This window comes from Diospyros lotus, chromosome 5 (genome assembly GCF_014633365.1).
Source record: "Diospyros lotus cultivar Yz01 chromosome 5, ASM1463336v1, whole genome shotgun sequence".
NCBI lineage: Eukaryota > Viridiplantae > Streptophyta > Magnoliopsida > Ericales > Ebenaceae > Diospyros > Diospyros lotus.
In genome coordinates, this window is record NC_068342.1 from 42252826 (window position 1) to 42274152 (window position 21327).

Sequence of the window (21327 nt, forward strand, 5' to 3'; positions counted from 1 at the left end):
AATTTATATTTTTTCATGCAATGGGAGTAAAATAAATACATACAAAATAATCCATCTTTCTTTTTACCTTCTTATTCACCATCGACTGTCATTTTTGTTTCTGCCAATCTAAACAGAAAAATTGAATCTTTCATTAGCTTCATCCCTCTCAATTATTCTTCTTTACTCCGATCAATTACCTAAAAGACTGATCTACCTTTTCCTTTCTTCAACTGACTCACCATTTCTCGTTTTCCTTATTTCAACCGACAACTCAGGATTGACGTACTATTTTTCTATTATCTTTATTTTGACTAATAACATGTGACTGACCTACTTTTTTCTGTCATCTTTGCTTCTAATAGCGATCGATCATTCCTTTTCTGTCCTCATTATTTTAATCAGCGACTCACAACCTATCTATTTGTGAATTTGTAATCTAACACCCCTTAACCGTGATGTTTCGCTACTTCATTTTCATATGATTAATAACATATCTACTACATGTTTAGTACTAAAAAAATACATTTTACTTAATATACATTTATACTAGTTATGTTAATAAAGTATTTTTTTAAAATACCATTTATGTAATTGCTTAAGAAACAAAATTAATTAAGTTAACAAAATTTAAGCTCGTAACTTTTAAATAACTTTAATATAATTTGTGTCCTTAATGTCAAATATAAATAATAACAATATTAATTTAATCAAATCTAAATTAATGAATGGAATTGACATTCACTCGACCAACCTTAAGTATGCAAAGCCTTAATTGTGGCTTAATTTGTCTATCATTACCAAACAAGTTAAGGGGGTGTCATCTTGCACGTGTGTGACATGTGACAGCTCAATCAGATGATAGAAATACTGATATTTTATGTGTTCTTAATTTTGGGTTTGGGCCATCTCAATTGGGTCAAAACGTATTTCAGTAATAGTTTAAGTTACACTTAATTGGCCTAGCAAAGTTAAAGGGTTTATCTCACATCATTAGCATATCTAATAGAAACGGAATTGGCCCTAACCGGCCCACTAATACTCTACAAAATAAAATTTTAACACGAAAAATACTATATTACAAACAAATAAATTAATCGTGACATTTCTTAGTTTTTTGTTATTTATTGGACACTTATTAAATTATAAAAATTACTTAATTAATTATTTTAAATATTTTAAAATTAGTCACGGCATTCACTCGACTCTGGCTCTTTGAGGAAGTGTCATGGTTAATTTTTTTTTTTAAAAAAACTAAATAGGGTAGGGGTCTCCATAAATTAGTTAAATATAAACTACATATAAACGATTATGATACGAAATGAAAATGGATAAACGATATTTTTAAAAAAAAAAACTAAAATGCATAAATAAAACTAGGAAAATTGACATTTGCTTAACCAATCTCAAGGATGCAAAACCTTATTTTTGACTTAATTTGTCTATCATTACTAGAGTTAAGGGGTGTCATCTTACACGTACGTGACATGTGACAACTCAATCAATTGATAGAAATACTGATGTTTTGTGTTTCTTAATTTGTGATTTAGGTCACTTCAATTGGGCTGAAACCTTGGGTGCATCTTTTACTTTGTGAATCATCTGTGCTATGCTTGTGGGGCGAAAGATGAAGCAATATAATTACATTGATTGGGCCGAAACCTGTTTCAATGACAGTGTGGGTTGGGTTCAATTAGCCTATAAAAGTTATAGAACTTGTTTGACATCATTTGCAAGCCCAATAGAAACGAGATTGGCCCTAATCGACCCACTAGTACGTACTCCACAAAATAAAATCTTAACATAATAACTACTATACTATAAACAAAAAAACTAATTGTGACATTTATTAAATTTTAATTAATTATTTTAAATATTTGAAAATTAGTCACGACATTCACTAGACTTGAGATATTTGAGGAAGTGTTATGGTTAATTTTAAAAAATTAATAATAGCTAAGGCAAGGGTGTCTATAAATTAATTAAACATAAATTACATAAAAATAAAAATGAGAAACGGATATGATATGAAATGAAAACGGCCAAACGACATTTTTTAAAGAGATAGGAAACGAAAATGTATAAATAAAATTAGGAATGAGATTGGTTTGGGAGAATAAAATGAAATATAAACAAGCGCATACTGATTGTAATAGATTAATTTTTATGCTGTTTTTGACATATATAGATTTTTCCAGCACACTAACTATTATATTCGGTCAGTTTTAATTCATTTGCTTTTTTGATAGAGATTAACACGAAATCATAAGACAGAATAGAAACAAGACACATTTGGAAATATGTTTTTTTTTATTTTTTTTAATATTTTTTAATTTAAAAATATTTTCAAATTTATAAAAAAAAATAAAAAGCGTTTCAATACAAAAAAATATTTTAAAAGCGTCGAAATAACACGCCGGAAATGTTTCCGTGCATTGTAGAATTAAATTAGCTAAATTCGAGTATCGCTTTCAACTATATATATAACAATATCTTAATTTAAAAGCTTTGTTATATGACTCTCTGACAAATATAACCCCCCAATTATGATGGCAAAAGAGGCGGGAAACTCACGAACAAGCCACCGATCTCTTTCTTTCAATCACAGGGAGGAGGGGAAATGGAGGCTCCAGATCTGGAGGTGGAAAGGGCTCGATTGCTCAGCTTAGCCCTCGAATTCGGTTTCGACGAAGAATCTTCGAGGAAGTGCTTAGATCGTCTTGTTCATCTCTACGGTATTCTTTCATTCCCACACGAGTCACAACTTAAACCCTAGCCAACTGACAAATGGGCATGCTGATACACGGGTGCATGCACATGCAATGTCGTATTTTAGTGAAAATGTGACGATCAGTTTTAGATTATCTGGTGTTCTGAAAATTTTGTGGAATCTTTGATTTGGGTGTCGGTCGTTCGAGTCGTATATGCAAATTAGTCTGGAACTTCTCTTAAAAGGTAGATTCAATTTGTGTTGGCATTTGGGGTGTCTCCAGATTTTCCAACTGACAAGAGGACTCGTAGTTCACGTTCCTGGCATTACTCGTTAATTTCTTTTGATGTTTTAATTGTTTGGCTGTCTAGGAATTTAGCGAAACAGAACTGTAGTTAAGTTGATATTTTCTGTATCTGTAGTAGGCATGTGCAGTGTTGGTTTCGATAGGCTCAAGAACTAACTGCATTGGAGCCCAGTAGTTAGCCTTGAGTGGTTGTTTTGTTGTCCGCAGCTACAAATTTAACGAGAACTGACAATATTCCCTAATTCAATATTGTTTTATTACCTTTATTTTTTGTTAGGGGTCCTTACGTTTGCTACAATAACATATCTATCATGAGATTGCATTATTTTCTCTGCGTAAGTATAAGGAGTAATTCAAGGGGCATGACACACATTCTATACAATACTAGAAGCAGCAGAGAGGGGCCAATGTCTAACAGAGGAGAGTTCCACTCAGCGTGGGAGAGAGATAGAGTTGAAAGGTTACCATGAACGTTGACATGAACTTGAGGACATCTGGGGGGTGGGGGTTGGATTGATAAGGATCAAAGGATTAAGATATTTTTTGGAAAAAAGGAAGAACAGAAAGATCCTAGGAATAAGTTCATTTTTTTCCAAAATGGACAAGTTAATGGCCTACATTAAACTAAGATATTAACCCATTTCTACCCGTTAAAGAACTCCTAATTGCATGGGTGATGATGCTTACTTATTTTATGCAGTCTTTTAATCGTCATTTTTTTTTTCCATCTAGTTGGAATATTTTCTCTCAAAGAAATATGCTTTTCATTGAATCATATGTAAGGGGTTGAACTTTTTATGCCTATCAAATTACAAATATAAAGAAAAGGGAAATCAAATGCAGGAAATCTTCTCTTTTAACTTCAGCTAGGCAATAAAGCTTCTTACTTTTCTGTGATATTGGATAGTCAAAGTTTGTGAACTAGTTGTGATGATTATTGTTATTTGTTGCCTTGTTTTTAAGGCAATGATGGACAAGATTTCATCCACTGCAGAGCAAGCAATTACTTAAATTTATAATATTGTGAAAGTTTCTGAATTGGTAGTAGTTGCAATAATTAATGTTATTTGTCACCTTCCTGTGAAGGCGATGATGGACAGGATTTCATCTCCGTGGAGCACTGTGGTGATGATTTTCTTGCCACTCTGGCTGAATCGATGCAAGACAGCGAGGAATGGGATGATTTACAAGCCATGGAATCAGAGGCTTGTGGAACTTTGTCTGGGATACTTGATGAGGATATTGTCAACAATTATAAGGAAGATAATAATGACAAATCAAGATGCAGTGTTCATGTTATAAAAGATTCTCCTCCCAAATATGAGAGAAACCAGAGTTTGGTGCAATTGGATTCAAGTGATGGTGAAGACCTAGAGGTCATAATTCCAAGCAAAAAGGACGTAGGATCTACCTCTTCCTCTCATACTAACAGGAGTTGCAATGCTCCAACTGAAAATTCACATAGACCATCATCAAAGTCCATGGTAGAAACCCTTCTTACAAGCACATCTAACTTCTTCATCTTTTTTTTTTTTTTTTCAAATTTCCTCATGGACTAAGAAGACATGGTCTTTATCATGCACTTGGTTCAGATGGCCTACAAGTCTATTAATGGCTATTTTTTACCTAAAAGTCATCCTTCTGCAGCTAAATAATCTGTTGCAATTTAACAGACGTTAAGAGAGTTTAGGACACATGCTAATACATGCACATTTTGATGCTTAAGCTTAGAAATTTTGTCCTTCCCCAGTTTGAGCCTTGCATTATTCGACATATTAACTATCTTATTTTTCTTGAAGGATTGTAAAAGTGGCATCTCTCAGGATTCAATTCTCAATCCATCAAAAGTTGATCAGGGAACTCTCAGTTATGAAGAACTACAGTGTTTGGATGACATAGATTTGGCAAATGTTGTAATATTTGGTAACCGGACTTTTCGACCCTTACAGCATCAGGCTTGTTCTGCATTTCTGGCAAAGCAGGACACCTTTGTTCTCATGCCCACGGGTGGTGGTAAAAGTCTGTGTTATCAGGTCTGTGTTATTTATGCTAAATGGATGAACAACCACAATATGTAATTTCAAATGTTGAATTTCACCTCTAACTTGATGAATACTGTAAATTTTGAAAACTGTTTCCCTCTTCTGGTCTGAGAATAAAAGATGAATATTTCTTCTCTTGATACTTAAAAATCATGGGCTGCTAGTTTGTCTGCAGTTTGTTTCACTAATTTATTGTCTGCAGTTTGTTTCTTGCTCCTCCTCCTAACAATTATTGCAGATGACTGCATAATAACTTGTAGACCTCATATAATCTGGTGAACCTGCTCAATTAGTATCTACAAAGGCTTCTTGATAAGTCTTGAATATGAGATTTATGCAGTTTTGGAAATTATAGTAGCCGTAGAATTCAAATTGGAGAGAGAGAGAGAGAGAGAGAGAGAGAGAGAGAATTTGAAAGAAGGAGAGAGGATTGGGAGAGAAAAGAGAGAGAATTTGGAGGGAAAGATTTATGTTATATTCATTTGCATAAATCCCATCCTCGACGCCTAGTATCCTTTAATAGGTAGCCTTTTAGTTGTAACCAAAATTGTACAAGCTGTTAGAGCTACAACCGTTTGGTACAACTATAGCTTATTACAACTACCAGGCTAATTATAGCGTTGCCCCAAGCTACTAATTACATTCATGCCCTTGCCTGCCCTTTGGGGTTGTGACATTTCCCTTCCCCTTGAGATCTTTCTTATCCCCAAGAAAGGACAGAAGTTGGGTTGCTCGGGCGTACTGCTTTAGCAAGTCTAGGTACTCCCAGCCCAGGTTGCATTATGTGCAGGTGACTCCATTGGACTAGCACTTCAATTAGGGGCATAGTATCCTTGTAGGTGATCCTCCGGTCCACAATGGCTTGGGGTTCCATGGGCACCTCTTTGTCTTCATCTACCAGGGGAAGATGGGGGTTGGTAGTGGCTATAGGCTCCACTGCTTTCTTCAGCAGTGACACATGGAACACTGGATGAGTGGGTGTCCCTTCAGGTAATTTCAGCCTGTAAGCTACCTTGCTTACTTTAGTAAGCTTCGTGTATGGCTCAAAGTACTTAGAAATTAACTTAGAAGCAAGAGTTGTTGAGAAAGAGTGTTGGAGGAACGTCGTGACTTTCAAATATACTCTATCAGCCACATTGAATTCCCGATCACTCCTCCTTCTATTGGCCACTTGCTTCATCCAATTATGAGTTGTTGTTAGTTCCTTCTTCAGCAGTTGTGTCACTTTTTGTCTTTGTTGTAGATACTCTTCCATGGCAGGCACTATTGTGGGGGGATTCATTAGGGCAGGTAGGAGAGGGGTTGGGTACCCAAATAATGCCTCAAATGGGGACTTCTTGATGGCACGGTGGTAGCTTGAGCTGTACCACCACTGTGCCATAGATAATCATTGGCTCCGACTCTTGGGTTTGGCAAAACACATACACCTTAGGTAGGACTCCAAACATTGATTCACTCTCTTTGTTTGCCCATCCGTTTTCGAATGGTAAGCCGTGGACATATGCAACCCTACTCCCAAGTCTTTAAACAGCTTCTGCCAAAAATGTCTTGTAAAAATCTTGTCCTTGTCGGACACTATTGATCTTGGAACTCCATGAATCTTGACCATCAAGTCAAGGAACTGTCTAGCCACCTCTTAAGCCGTGAATGGGTGGGTGAGACTTATGAAGTATGCTAACTTAGTTAATCTATTCACAATTACCAATATAGCATCCCTACTATTTGATTTAGGTAGTCCTTCAATGAAGTCCATAGACACCCTTTCCCAAGCTTATTCTAGGATGGCCAATGGTTGGAGTAGTCCCAGTAAGGCCACATGCTCATGTTTGCACCTCTAACAAGTAGGGTAAGACAACACAAATTCCACTACGTCCCTCTTTAGCCCTGGCCAAAAGAACATCTATCTTACCTTGTGGTAGGTACTAGGTAGCCCGGATTCCAAAATGGCGCCCCAAGGGAGAGTCATGTAAGGATTGTAGAATCCTTCTATTGAGCCTCTGATCATTCCCTACCACTATCCGACCACAATATCTAATCAACCCCCATGGTATACCCCTTGCTCCCAGTAGGCTCCACTGCTAGCTACTATTGCAGTTCTTTTAGCCACTTAGTATGTTCATAGCTCTCTATAATCTCCTTTACCCAATCAGGGACTACAGCTGTGATGGCACAATAGCTAGCCTATTCTTCTATTCTGGAAAGTGCATCAGCCACTCTATTTTCTTTCCCTTGCCTGTAGTAGATCGTATAATCCAAACCCAACAGCTTAGATACCCCCTTCCTCTGGAGCTAGGTGTGTAGTCTCTGCTGCAACAAATGCATCATCAGGCTATCATGATTAGTCTTAATGATGAAGTGTCCTCTTTTCAGGTAGTGCCTCCACTTGTCCATTGCCACCAAGACTACTAGTAGCTCTTTGTTGCATACACTTAGTCCCAAGTGCCTTGGGGCTAAGGCCTGATTGAGGTATGCCAATGGTCTGCCCTCTTGCATGATCATTGCACCCACCCGCATATCACTGGCATTTGTCTCCACCATAAAGGGCTTTGAGAAGTCAGGGAGAGCTAATACCGGGGCTCTTGTCATGGCCTCCTTAAGGGTTGTGAATGCCATTTCAACCTTGGGGTTCCATTGGAACTTATCCTTCTTTAGCAACTCTGTTAAGGGCTTACTAATTATCCCATAGTGTGAGACAAATCTTCGGTAGTACCCTGTTAGTCCCAAGAACCCTTTCAATTCCTTAATAGTGGTAGGCCACGACCATTCAATCATGGCAGAGATCTTCCTTGGATCAGTAATAACTCCTTCCCCCGAGATCACATGCCCCAAGTATTCAACCTCCTTCTGTGCAAACAAACATTTGGACATCTTGACATACAATTGATTGTTTTTAAGGATTTTGAATGTTGTTCTTAGGTGAGTGAGGTGAAGTTCCAGGTTAGGGCTATATATTAGTATGTCATTAAAGAATACTAATATGATTTTTCTTAGGTAAGGGGTGAATAGTTGGTTCATCAAGGCTTGAAAGGTAGCTGGGGCATTAGTGAGCCCAAATGGCATAACAAGGAATTCATAAAGGCTTTGGTGGGTACGAAATGCGATTTTTGGGATGTCGACAAAGTGCATTCTAATCTGATGGTATGCAGGTCTTAAGTCTAGCTTAGAAAAAATAGTTGCCCCATGTAATTCATCCATCAAGTTCTCTATAATGAGAATAGGGAATTTATTCTTAATGGTTAGGGTGGCGGTAGTCCACACAAAACTGCCAGATACCATATTTCTTTTTGACTAACAAGACTGGTGATACAAATTGGCTTTGTCTGGGTTGTATAATTGAGGAGGAAAGCATATGTTTAACTTGTTTTTCGATTTCAGATTTTTGTATGGGTGGGTAATGATAAGGCCTGATGTTGATTGGCTTTGAATTGGGCTTCCGGGGAATAGTATGGTCTAAGGCTCGGGTAAGGGGGAAAGAGGTAGGTTCAACAAACAAATCCTTAAACTCAATTAGAAGTTCATTGAGTGTGTCCATAAGGGTTACCTTGTCTTGGGATTGTGTAGGCCCCAATCTCTCTCCTCATTGCCTCTTTTCCTAGTGCTGCCTTCTTCCTCTATTTCCACAACTTGAATGGAGAATAGCTAGGAAATGTGGAACTTCCTCTTCTTAAGCAACTTCTGTAATTTCTTCCCTGTAATCACTTTACATTCCCCTGTCTCCAGACTTCCAACCAATGTTAGCTTCTCACTGGCCACTTCTACTGTCACCTCCAATTTGTTAGAGTCAAACATCAGAGGACTAATGATCCTCATCCAGTCCACCCCCAATACTATATCACAGCTTCCTAATTCCAGCACCCTCAAATCCATCGAGAACTCCTGCCCTTGCATGAGCCACTTGAAATCCACGCATTTGTAGTGGCTAAACATGTGGTTCCCATTGGCCACCTTGACGGACAACGGTTTAGTGGCCACTAAATTACACTGTAGATCAGTGGCAGTAGCTTTACTGAGGAAGCTATGTGTATTGCCACTATCTATGAGGACCATCAGCTTCCTCTTATCAGCTTGCCCCTTGACTTTTATGATCTTCCCCGTAGGTCCCTCTTCAATGCGTGGAAGGAGATTTCTCCTCCTTCATCTTCCTCAATTGGATCGGTAACTTCCCTCGTGACGTCCTCTTCTTCCTCTTCCTTCCCCTCTTCCATTCCTTCCATCTTCAATATCTGTTTCTTGCATTGGTGACCTTGTCTGTAATGATCACTGCACTTATAGCATAGTCCTAATTGTCTCCTTTGCTCCATTGTAGTCCCCTCAATTAGGATTGGCCTTTGGAGGCCCAATGGTAGCTCCATTACTGGGTCCCTTCAAGTTCACCCCCGTCACCTGTTGTGGATTGGAATTGGTCTTAGGCCATGGCTTATTTCTTCCAAAGATGGCTTCCAATGTTAACTCTTGTAACCTAGCCTTCTCCGCAGCCTGCCTCATCGAAGTAGGCATCATCATCTTAACCATTGACGTGAGCTCTCCCCTTAGGCCACTCACAAAATTGGACACAAAATACTGCTCAGTCAAGGATGGCTGAGCGTTCCACATTAGTGTCCTCAGTTTTTCGAATTTATCCAAGTACTCAGTCAGCGATCCCACTTGCTTCATCATCTTAAACTCTTCAATCACGTCGGACATGCTCTTCTCTCCAAATCTTACACACAATTCCTCAACAAACTCATTCCATCCAGCCTCCACCTCCCTCGCTTTGATCTATCCTTGATACTAGGAGTTGACAATATCATTGAGATATGCCGCTGCCATGGTTACCCTTTGCACCTCAGGTACATTATACAATTGAAAAAACCTCTCACACCGACAGATCCACCACCTCGGCTTGGATCCGTCAAATAAGGAAATCTCCAAACAAGACATAGCGGTGTGGACAGTGGTGTGAGAATTTAGACCTCTTATTGGTGCTCCGGTGTCCACCTCCGATGGCTCACTTGGGTCACCCAATCCGTCAGGTCGTGGAAGTATTTCTTGGCTGGAATGACTGGGATCCGTCATCGATCGGGGCGGGAATTCAGGCGGTAGCTTGAATTGTGGAAGGGCAGAAAGCATATCGAATATGCTGTGAATTCTCTATTCATATTGATCAATGGTCTCCCGGTGCTTCTCTAACTCTTGCTGCATCGCTTCTTTAGCAACGACTTGATCTACCCTTCCTTGAGCAATTGCCTTGTGAGTTTGGTTCATTCCAAACTCTAGCGCCTCCGTGTACGTCTCCAGCTGCTTCATCCGCGTACCTTTCGCCATTGTTTCTACTTGAACTGATATTGCTTTCAATCTCCGAGGATGACCTGCTCTGATACCAAAATGTTAAGTCTCGAATCTGAGACTTATGCAGTTCTGGAAATTGTAGTAGTTGTAGAATTCAAATTGGAGGGAGAGAGAGAGAATTTGAAAGGAGAGAGAATTGGGAGAGAAAAGAGAGAAAGAATTTGGAGGGAAAGATTTTTGTTCTATTCATTTGCATAAATCCCATCCTTGAGGCCTAGTATCCTTTTATAGGCAGCCTTTTAGTTGTAACCGAAATTGTACAAGCTGTTAGAGCTACAACTGTTTGGTACTACTATGGCTTATTACAACTACCAGTCTAATTACAGCCTTGCCCCCTAGCTACTAATTACATTCATGCCCTTGCCTGCCCTTTGGGGTCGTGACACTTCTATCTTCAAATGACCATGATTTGCATTCAACAAACCTTTTTTAGGAGCAGACTTCTAGTATTTGAAGATACGATAAATTGCTTTCAAGTGGGGTATGTGATAATTATACATGAAATGACTCACTACACTAACAACATATTCTATGTTTGAATGGGGTGTAGGAGAGATAGATCAACCTTCCCACTAATCTCTGATATCTTTTGGCATCAACCTTGTCTCCATCTCTGCATTTGATGCGATGATTTACCTAAATATGTCTTTGCAGGTTTACACCTTTAACATACTGGTCTCTTCTAGGAGTCCAAAATATACTTTCTCTATGAAATGAATACGCCTTTATTGAATAGGCAACTTCAATTCCAAGGAAGTATTGCTGTTTTCCCTAATCCTTGATTTCAAATTCCTTAGCTATATAATCTTTCAATTTTGACATTTCTTCAAGATCATACCCTGTTAAGATAACGTCATTCACATACACAATAATTGTAACCTTACCTTTATACTGTTCAATGAACACAGTATGGTCAACATTACTTTGATGAAATTCACAATTTATTACTACCTTGTTGAATCTATTAAATCATGCATTGGGTGATTGCTTAAGACCATTGTCTACACACCTTCCCTTCTGTCTTTTACAAGAAAAACCTTGGGAGATATTCACATACACCTCCTAACTCTATCTAGAAAAGCATTGTTTACATTTAGCTATTATTGATCCTTCTTGAGATTAGCAGCATGAGAGAGAAGAACCTGAATAGATTTTATCTTTGCTACAGGGGCAAATGTTTCTTGAATGTCCTAAGTTTGGGTGGCAACAAAGGTGTTGGAAGTTGGAATGGAGCTTGAGACTCTGAATAGAAATGAACTAAAGGAAAAAAAAAATGAACACCATTTTTCGAACTATTTCCTAAAATTTTTGACTATTTTGAAAATGAGAAAGAACAGACAGTCAAACACTATTTTTTTAATTTTGTTTTCAGAATTCTGAAAACAAAAACAAAAAACTGAACGAAATGCCTGTCACATGGCCCCCAATGCTGTTGTCTTATCAGTATGTGAATCTCAAAAGGCTTCACACTTGTTCAGATTGAGGTGAGCGAAAAGAAACAGAAGTATAAGTTATAGAAGGAAGTGAAGGAAAGGAAGGGCAAGTGAAGGCACATATGCTTCTGTCTTGTTTGGTTGGACAATATTACAGGAAGGAAATATTTTCTTCTTCATGTTTGGCTAGAAAAATAATATTAAAGAAAGTAAAATGATTAAATTAAAAGGTAATTTTTAAATGCATTTTATAGTTATCTTCTAAAAGTTAAAGGATGTTCTTGACATTTGGGAAAAAAAAAATTAAAATATCAAATATCGCAATTCTCCTCCATGTCCTCTAGAAATCAGAAGGAAAGTAAATGCATAAAATGCTTGTACTTCTCAACTTTGTGAATCTCTTTATTTTACTACCCTTTTCCTCCTAATACACTAATCCAAACCACTAACCTTTTGCTATTCCCTGTCAAATCTTTCATGTCCTTTCCAGATCCTCCACTCCAAAGAAGATGTTACTCTTTTGTCAGTTTTGAATTTTTTGAATTTATAGTAACATTCCCTTTTATATGGTACTGTTTATTATACAGCTCCCAGCTACTCTGCAACCAGGTGTTACAATTGTTATATCACCACTGCTTGCCCTCATTCAGGATCAGATAATAACGCTTAACCTCAGGTTTGGAATACCAGCAACCTTCTTAAATTCTCAACAAACTTCATCCCAAGCAGCAGCAGTTCTTCAAGAGTTAAGGCAAGGTTCAGATCTTTGCTATATTTGGATCTATTACTCTTTGATGTTGTTCAACTAACAAGAAGCAGCAAACAAGCAATTGTTTCTGGATAGTTCTTGCAACATTTCCATTGTTCTGGATATCTGTTTTGTGGAATGTTACATATAATTTGTTTGGTAGAAAATTGTTTATGGACAATGCCTTTATCTGGAACAATTCATATGCAAATTTTTAGTGTTCTTTCAAAATTGTTACTTAACATATAAAATCTATGTTTACATTTGATTTTGTTATTAGGAAAGATAAACCTTCATGCAAGCTCTTGTATGTAACTCCTGAAAGGATTGCTGGACATGCATCATTTCATGAGACACTGAAATGTTTGCATCGGAAGGTTAGCCTTTTTAATTTCAAGTTCAGTATATCAAATCTTGTGGGTTTTATTATCAGTCAGTAGTCTCAAAGACTCAGTACATAAACTGCAGGGACAACTAGCAGGATTTGTTGTTGATGAAGCACACTGTGTGAGGTAATGCTTTTTTTTCTTTTTCTTTTTTCCTTGGGTTTCTGTGGATTTTTGTTAAATTTGATAATGAAGGAATTGGAAGGACAGAAAAATCACCTTTCTCAAGCAACGCTTTGCTCATTCCACATTCACGACATTATTCTTTTGTTCATAAATATATATGCACAAGATAATCCAAGATCTGACATCAAAATCCTGACTGGCTAAGGGCCCGTTTGATTGCACTTCCATTTTCAGTCTGCATTTTCAAAATTTTGGAAACAACAACAGCAAACAGCATTTGATTGTTTGTTTTTATTTATAAAAAAGAGTCAAAAAGTTTGAGGACTTATGGAAAAAATAAAAACATCAAAAATTTGTTTCCACAATTTTTATTTCATTTTCATTTTGTTTCCTTCCCCTTTACTGTCTCCCTCCAATGACCAAGGAACATGCTGACCACCCCTCCCCCTCTCCCCTTCTCCTATCATTGGTGACTTCCGAACGAGATATGGGGATAGCTAGAGTTTGGCTGCTCTCACCAGTCACCAGCAATAGAGAGGAGGAAGGAGACGAGGGAAGAAAATATAAATAAAAAACAACAATATGCCAAGCCTTAATCCCATTAGGTGGGGTCAGCCACATAGAATTTAACTCATCATTCATCTCTATGTAGTATGCTATGTAGTGTGACTATATTGCCACATAGACTTTAACTCATCATTCATCTCTATGTAGTATGACTATATCTATTTTAAGGTCATTATAACTAATATCATGCCTAAGATTTTACCTAATCCTTTTGGTCTTTCTCTACCTAAAAACTTCTTCCATTCTAGCCATTCCCCATCCGAGAGCATTCATTGTTCTTCTTCTCCCATAACTAAACCATCTTAATCATGTTTTTGTCGTCTTGTTCTCAGCAAGAGCCACTTGAATCTTATTATGAAATATGAATAACAAAAAATAACATATGAAGGCTACGTAAATTTTAACTTGCTAGTCTTTTCTATGGCCTTATATTTTCAAAAGCCCTTACAATTCATATCATACCAGAGTCCCTAAGTTCTGTTAGTGTCTTTTGCTAAATACTTGTTCCATTTCATCCACTCCCCTTAGAAGGGCCTTTACTAGTTTTCTTCTCACATGGTTAAACCATCTTAATCGTGTCTCATATATCTTATCTTCTATAGGAGCCCCTCCAACTTTATTATGAACTAATTGTATAATTTATTTCAAAAAAACTAATTGTATAATAAGCTGGGTTGGTATAAATTGATTAAATAGTTTAAGATAAATAGTGTACAATAAAAATATAAGATAGCAATGACATTATGACAAAATTACTTCTTTGTGACTAAAACGTTATGGGTTCAAGTCATGAAAGCACTTATTTGAAAAACACATATGGATGATAAGGCCAAGTGTAAGAAACAGGGGAAAACCTCATTTTTTATTTTATCTTTTCTTATGTCACCACACATCCATCTTAATGTACTCATGTCCGTTACGTCAATTGAAAATTGAAAATGGAAAACTAAAACCTATATCAAATGGCCCCCATGGTTTCTATAAACCATAAGTTATGCCCCATCTCAAAGGTGGAAGAGTAGTCGAAAGATTGACTATAGTAACTATTCTTACCTAATGGATAGCATGAAATAATCTAGTTATGATAAAAGTATGTTGAAGAGGGCAAGATCCTATGGTACCTAGAGTAAGCTTTAGAATTAGGGATTAATTGAGGAAAGCACGACATTGATGTTAGGGATGTTAATGGTTTCTTTTTCTTTTTGTGTTGTTTGTTTACTTAAGCTGGGTAGTGGGTGGAGAGAGGCATTTAAAAATAATCTTCTGAAGTGTTGTTGAATCCAAATGATAATATAATTATGGAATTTATCTTGAACTTGTTTGTAGTTGTTCACTATATTCTTCAGTCATTGTTTACTTGCACCGTCCCGGTTCATGTTCTTAGTGGGTGGGAGAAAACTATTCATAATTTTGCAACGACTAATAGACCTGGACAAACCATGGTTGTAATTCTTAAGAGTATTTATCAATGTAACATCCATCTCATTCTCTAAGTTGTAGCTGTTCTTGTTTTTGCTTCTGCTCTGGTTTGTGCTTCCCAGCCAATGGGGGCATGATTTTCGCCCAGATTACAGGGGTTTAGGATGCCTCAAGCAGAACTTTCCATATGTGCCGGTGATGGCTTTAACTGCCACTGCAACAACATCAGTTCGCCAGGTAAGAAGACTCCAACTTATTGATTTTCCTTCAGGATATCAATATAGCAGGGTTTTATTTTCTTGACTGTAGTGAATTCTTGCAGGATATCTTAAATTCTTTAGGAATTCCCCATGCTCTTGTCCTTGAGACAAGCTTTGACAGACACAACTTAAAATACGAAGTGATTGAGAAGACCCAAGAACCACTAAAGCAGCTCGGAGCCCTTCTGAATGGTCGTTTTAAGAATTTGTGTGGAATTGTGTATTGCCTTTCAAAAAACGAATGTGTGGAGGTCTCAGAATTTCTGAACAAGAAGTGTAAAGTGAAAACAGTGTATTATCATGCTGGTTTACCAGCTCGGCAGAGGGTTGCTGTCCAAAAGAAATGGCACAGGGGAGAGGTCCATGTTGTGTGTGCCACCATTGCTTTTGGTATGGGTATAGACAAGCCTGATGTCGTAAGTCCAGATTTCTGCAATGACTTTGTTAGTGTGAACTGCTAGAGGAATGCTGTGGCTATCTCTTTATTTGCTGAATTGAGCATATTGTGGATGATGCTATATCTTCTGTTCACGGCATGAACTAAAATGTCTCCTTCTAACTGTTCATTAATGCATTGAAAATTTGTGACATGACCTTGATTCTGGTATTTGTCCTTGTTTTGCTTAATGCTACCATTAAAATGGCTTGTATCTTTGTTGCTTTATTTTATTAATCTCTTCTTAGCAGAATAATTGTTAAGAGATTAAATGAGAGAAAATATAACTCAAAACATTTTGCAGTCTAAGAGAAAAGGGGTAAAAGACTAATTTATACTGTTGTCAATAATAGGGATACCAATTACACTGGCAACTAATGTAGAACTACCCAGTATATGTTCTGCCTTAATTGAACTCCGCATAATGGTAAACTGATGTATTGATAATTTTGACCTTGATTTTTTCACCTTTGTGTGATTTTAACTCTCTCTAGAATCAATCATGCTTGCTACGTTCTGCTTCATTTTTCAGAATGACCTACTAATATTATGATTTTCTCCCCTATTTCCAGCGTTTTGTTGTCCATAATACCATGTCAAAATCAATTGAAAGTTATTATCAAGAATCAGGTAGGGCAGGGCGAGACAACCTTTCTGCAGTGTGCATTGTTCTATATCGGAAGAAGGATTTCAGCCGAGTTGTGTGCATGTTACGAAGTGGGCAAGGGAGCAAAAGCCAAAGCTTCAAGACAGCATTGGCACAAGCTCGGAAAATGCAGCAGTACTGTGAACTTAAGGCAAGTCAATTCTCATACCTCAAATTGGAAATGTTTGCATATTCCAATAAGAGCTTCAAATCTTGTTATTTCTGGAACCATAAGTGGTGTAACTTGCTCAATTTCCTTGATTCCACAGGGTGATTGCCGTAGACAAACCTTACTTGAACACTTTGGAGAGTCATTCAACAGATATGCCTGCAAATACGGTTCCAATCCTTGTGATAACTGCATTAAAGCTTCCTTATGAACTTCGGCAGCTCTTCAACTGTGTCAAAGCTATGGTGAAACTCTGTTGGCATCTGGGGCTGTGCTTGTGCCTCACACTCGCTCTTCTGTGGACTTGTCAATTTTATTTACTTCCTGGTTTCTTAGAGATAGAAGCAGCAGGTTGCTGCATTTCTTCCGTCAGCTTCACCTGAAACCATCTCACCTTCCAAGGTATGCCTCAGTGAACAATTGCGGAAACTTTAGTTGGCTTTGATAGATGCCAATGTATGTATTTTGTTGGACATGCTCAACAGATTGAACTGAAATGTGAGGGTGCATTTAAGTTAGATCTCACTGTTTACCAGATATTCGAAGGAGAAGATTAGGCTTGACACATGGTGTGGTGTTTGTTTAAAAGTAAAACCTGGTTCAATACAGTGCACTTCTACCATCTGTACTGATAAAATCCCAGTTATCTTTGACAAATTACCGTATTTGCCCTTTGTTTTCATCCTTTGGTGCTTCCTTTTTCTCATTTGTGATGTCTGCGGAGTGATTAAAAGTTTCTTATTGCACTTAGACCATTAATTCTTGCCTGCTAGCCATTATCTACTTGGAAATTGATGTTAACAGCTGCATTCATATCCAAAATAGCTTTCACAATATTTCTTGTTGGCATGCCAGGATTGTCTTAACTGGTGAATTCTGATCCATATTCTATACATAAGAGTCCCTATAACCAAGTTGTACTTTCTATTTGTACTTTGCTCGATTGTTATCAAGTTAGTGGTGTGCTAATTGCTGGCTTGCAGTTGCAGTGAATAATAGGATCTGCGGAAAGCAATTAGAGAGAGCTGATGAGAATATGCAGTAGCCATGTAGTTTGGTTGTTGCTATGTAAAGGGAAGGCTTTGTGCGGAAAGAAACAAACAACGCAACATACAGATTTTACTCTTACAACCAAGCAAGTCCCTTTTCCCCATAGTTCACTATGTATATTACTAGGTTTACAGCAACAAAAAGCATTGAAATCCTGCAGGTAGTGTGTGTTTGTCTTCCCACATTGTCTAGGCCGCAACAGTCTTTGGCTTTACACCTATTTTTCTCCACGAAACCCTGGGCATTATCTGTTTTGTGTCAATGCGATCCTTGTACTTGATTGCAAAGTTGAGTAGCGAGTCAAGAAGAGAGTCTGACAGAAGATGCGGTTGTAGCCCCAATTCCATCAGTTTGGTGTGCTTGGCGTTGTAATAGTGTTCCTCTGCCTCTACCCTTGGGTTTGGGACAGACACGGTTTGCACATCAAGCCCGAGCTTCTGTCCTTCCTTCGTGACCAGGGCTGCAAGTTCATTCACCGAGAACTGCTCTGTGAATTGGTTGAAGACCCGAAACTCCCCACGCTGTGCAGGGTTTGCTATCGCTAGCTCGACACACTGGACTGTGTCTCTTATGTCCAGGTATCCTCTGGTCTGCATCACAAACAGCCATTGGTATTAATCGCTTGCAAAAGAAAGAAGGAAAATGCTGAGAAAGGAGAACAAATCTTATGTATTTTTCATTATACATCCAAATATCTTACTCCATTGGATTCTTGCAACAGTACTGTAGGCAAGCAAAGCAAGGTAACCTGCACCTATATGGGAATCTTTTCTGGACGACTTATAGGAGAAATTGTGTTAGGGAATCTGATAGGTGACCGTAATGATGGCATTTCAATTTCTAGTCCAGGATGTCTAAGAAAGAAGTATCATGACAGAAGCAAGGTTTTAACTATAATGCAAATGGTAGGCATCCATATATAGGTTTGGAAGTAACTATGAAGACTCCATTTCAGTTTTGCAGATAAAAGCATGACAAAAGACAGTATCTTGTTTCAGTTTCCCATGGACAATCGCAACCCCTGTGATTTCCTAAACAACTAGCAGCTGTTTTAGGAAGAAACTACAAGAATTACTTGAACAAGTAGCAATGGAAGCACTTGGCCAAAAATAGAGCGGTGTGGCACAACAATGTATGTCATGGTAATGTTGAGTGAAGAAATCATATATACCTGGCCTCCTTTGCCATAGACAGTAAGTGGATGACCCACAGCAGCCTGGACACAAAATCGATTCAATGCAGTTCCAAACACTCCATCATAATCAAACCTGTTGCAGAGCTCTTCATGCATCTCAGTCTCATCCGTCCTCACCCCATAGACCACTCCTTGATTTAGATCGGTGGCCCTGACCCCCCAAGCCTTGCAAGTGAATGCTATATTATTTGAATCATGTACTTTGCTCAGATGGTAGAATGAGCTTGCTTGCTTGGGATAAGGCAAGGTATCTGTTCTTCCATTGTGAGTAATTGTTATGTAACCCTCTTCAATATCTATGTTGGGGGTTCCATATTCTCCCATGGTTCCTAGTTTCACCAGATGACACTCTTCTCTCAACTCCTTAATTGCAAACAGAACATTAAGAGTTCCAATCACATTGTTATGCTGAGTGAACACAGCTCTAGACCTATCAATCATGGAATAGGGAGCAGAGCGTTGCTCCCCAAAGTGGACAACAGCATCCGGTTCAAATGAGTTGAAGGAGTCCGACAAGAATTCGAAGTCACACACGTCACCAATGTAGAGTTGAATGGTTTTTCCTGTGAGAGATTTCCAACGCCGGATACGATTATGGATGGAAGCGATTGGGGTCATGGAATCAAGGCCAAGCTGGTGGTCAAAGAGACGACGGATGAGATTGTCAACTATTGCAACTTCATAATTTTTGTTGGATAAGTGAAGAGCGGTAGCCCAGCCACAGTAACCATCACCACCAATGACCATAACCCGCTTGGGATGGGATGGTCCATGGGAACTAGAGCTTGGTTGGGTTTTGGCATCTTGAGTTATGGGAAGAGTTGTTGCCTGGACAGTGAAAGATGCTCGGGGGCTCTTTGCTTGCAGGGCATGTCTTTCAATAGGACACTTGGAAGTCTGTAACCTAATAGATGAGGGAAGTGCATGCAAGTGTCGGTGCGAGTGCTTGCAGTGAAGCCTGCTGCTGGAACAGATATCTAAAGAACAAGAAGTTGAAAGTAAATGTGTCATATTGTTTGTGTCTTTTGCCTCCCAACTTTATGTATATACTCTGCAAAAGAAATATCTAAATGATCAGACTTAATTTTAAGATCCCTACCACAAGTTATACAGATCTCAAAGTGAATTTCAAGATATAAAACATTTTAAATCAACTGTTGCACCATTCTTATTTTATGCAAAAATTCATCTAACTCATACAATACAAGGGGGAAGGGAAAAACATGGACGGACACACATAAGGCTAATAAGGAGGGCGAGCCTTGGTAACAACAACAAAACAGGGATTCTGAATTGTGAAAATACGACTTACCCTCAACCCTTACAAAATAAGGAACCTTGTCCACTAAAGACAACCTTTTGTCCACTTCGATTAATTGGCACATTGTGTTAAGGGTGGTTGTAACCTCATTCATTTACTTGCATGTTGGTTGTGCACAAGACCATTCCACAATCTCATTAACTATGATAGCATTTAGAAGAGTGAGTTAAGCAGAAAAGCATAACTTTGAGCCACTCCCACCGCATCTCCGCCGTGGCGGTGGCTGGTAGTTCGCGAAGAAAGGAGACAGATGGAGATGGCGGCGGTGGAGGTGGAGTAGAGGTGGTCGCCAGCGTCTCTATTGACGCCGGCGGTGAGAGAGAGAGAGAACTAATAACACAATTTGTTATCTTCACTAATGCTACTACTACTACTACTACTAATCCTTGAAAATTAAGAACTGCAAAACGAGAACTAACAATACCATTCGTTACCTTCACTAATACTACTACTAATTCGGGCAATGCTATGCAAATCCTTCACAAGGTTTTCCATTTCATCTAAGAACATTAGGATAATGAACGGATAATCAAAGCAATGAAAATGAACCACCACCACAACAACAAAGAGTTTATGACCTTACCTTTACGATCGTACACGAACTGCAAGCATCTATGAATTTTGGGAATACGATCGTATACGAACTGCAAATGAAGATGGCGTTGGATGATACTTTGGGGTCAAAACAAACGAGATTAGGGTTTCTTCTAATTTCCACCAGCGTTCTTGGAGCATCCGTGGCGATAATGCCGAGGATATTCCTTTCCTTCCTATTCTATCTTTTTAATAATAATAAATTAACAATAATAGGTTTTCCAGGTGAATTTACCATTCTATCCCCCAGATGTTGTATAAGGCCATCTCCAACGCTGTCGCCATCTGCCTTCGCCAAGCCAGAAGTAGCGATCGAAGCCCAAATGGCACCCTCCAACGCTGCTCGCCATCGCCAAAAAATTGGCGAAGCTCAAATCCATCGCCAAGACTGGCGACCCTTTTGCCTTCGGCATCTCTCCGCACCACAACGCCGGAAGAGGGGAATGGAGAAGACGCGGCGGTCGGCGGAAGAAGGGAACGGAAGTTGCAGAAGCGGAAGGGTTTGACGAGCAGATCGGCGGCGGTGTTGCGCGGAAGGGTTATCGGCTTGCAGCGGGTTTGCGATTTTTTCCTTCTATTTGATTATTTTGTGGTTTTTTCCTTCTTGTGGT

The 21327-nt window shown here is 38.5% G+C and overlaps 2 protein-coding genes across 5 annotated transcripts; one reads left to right on the top strand and one right to left on the bottom strand.

Annotated features, from left to right (window-relative positions):
- Nucleotides 1-2546: 2546 nt before the first annotated feature.
- LOC127801689 (ATP-dependent DNA helicase Q-like 1) lies at nucleotides 2547-17875 on the top strand. Of its 4 annotated transcripts, none has more exons than XR_008023123.1 (11): nucleotides 2547-2714; nucleotides 4083-4480; nucleotides 4796-5029; nucleotides 12387-12555; nucleotides 12833-12924; nucleotides 13016-13059; nucleotides 15168-15282; nucleotides 15368-15721; nucleotides 16314-16538; nucleotides 16657-16958; nucleotides 17540-17875. XR_008023123.1 is itself a non-coding variant. In XM_052337027.1 (10 exons), the coding sequence occupies exons 1-10, from the start codon at nucleotides 2600-2602 to the stop codon at nucleotides 16765-16767; spliced, it is 1857 nt and encodes a 618-aa protein (XP_052192987.1). In that variant the 5' UTR covers nucleotides 2547-2599; the 3' UTR covers nucleotides 16768-17875. The 4 variants fall into 4 exon arrangements, 2 of the variants coding, with proteins under 2 accessions (XP_052192987.1, XP_052192989.1); XR_008023124.1 differs by having other exon boundaries at nucleotides 17546-17875; XM_052337027.1 differs by having other exon boundaries at nucleotides 16657-17875.
- LOC127801690 (UDP-sulfoquinovose synthase, chloroplastic) lies at nucleotides 17652-20889 on the bottom strand. Its single transcript, XM_052337030.1, has 3 exons — nucleotides 20706-20889; nucleotides 18778-19852; nucleotides 17652-18196 (listed from the first exon to the last, which is right to left on the bottom strand). Exons 2-3 carry the CDS (start codon nucleotides 19810-19812, stop codon nucleotides 17795-17797), a joined length of 1437 nt encoding a protein of 478 aa, XP_052192990.1. The 5' UTR covers nucleotides 19813-19852; nucleotides 20706-20889; the 3' UTR covers nucleotides 17652-17794.
- Between the last annotated feature and the right edge of the window lie 438 nt (nucleotides 20890-21327).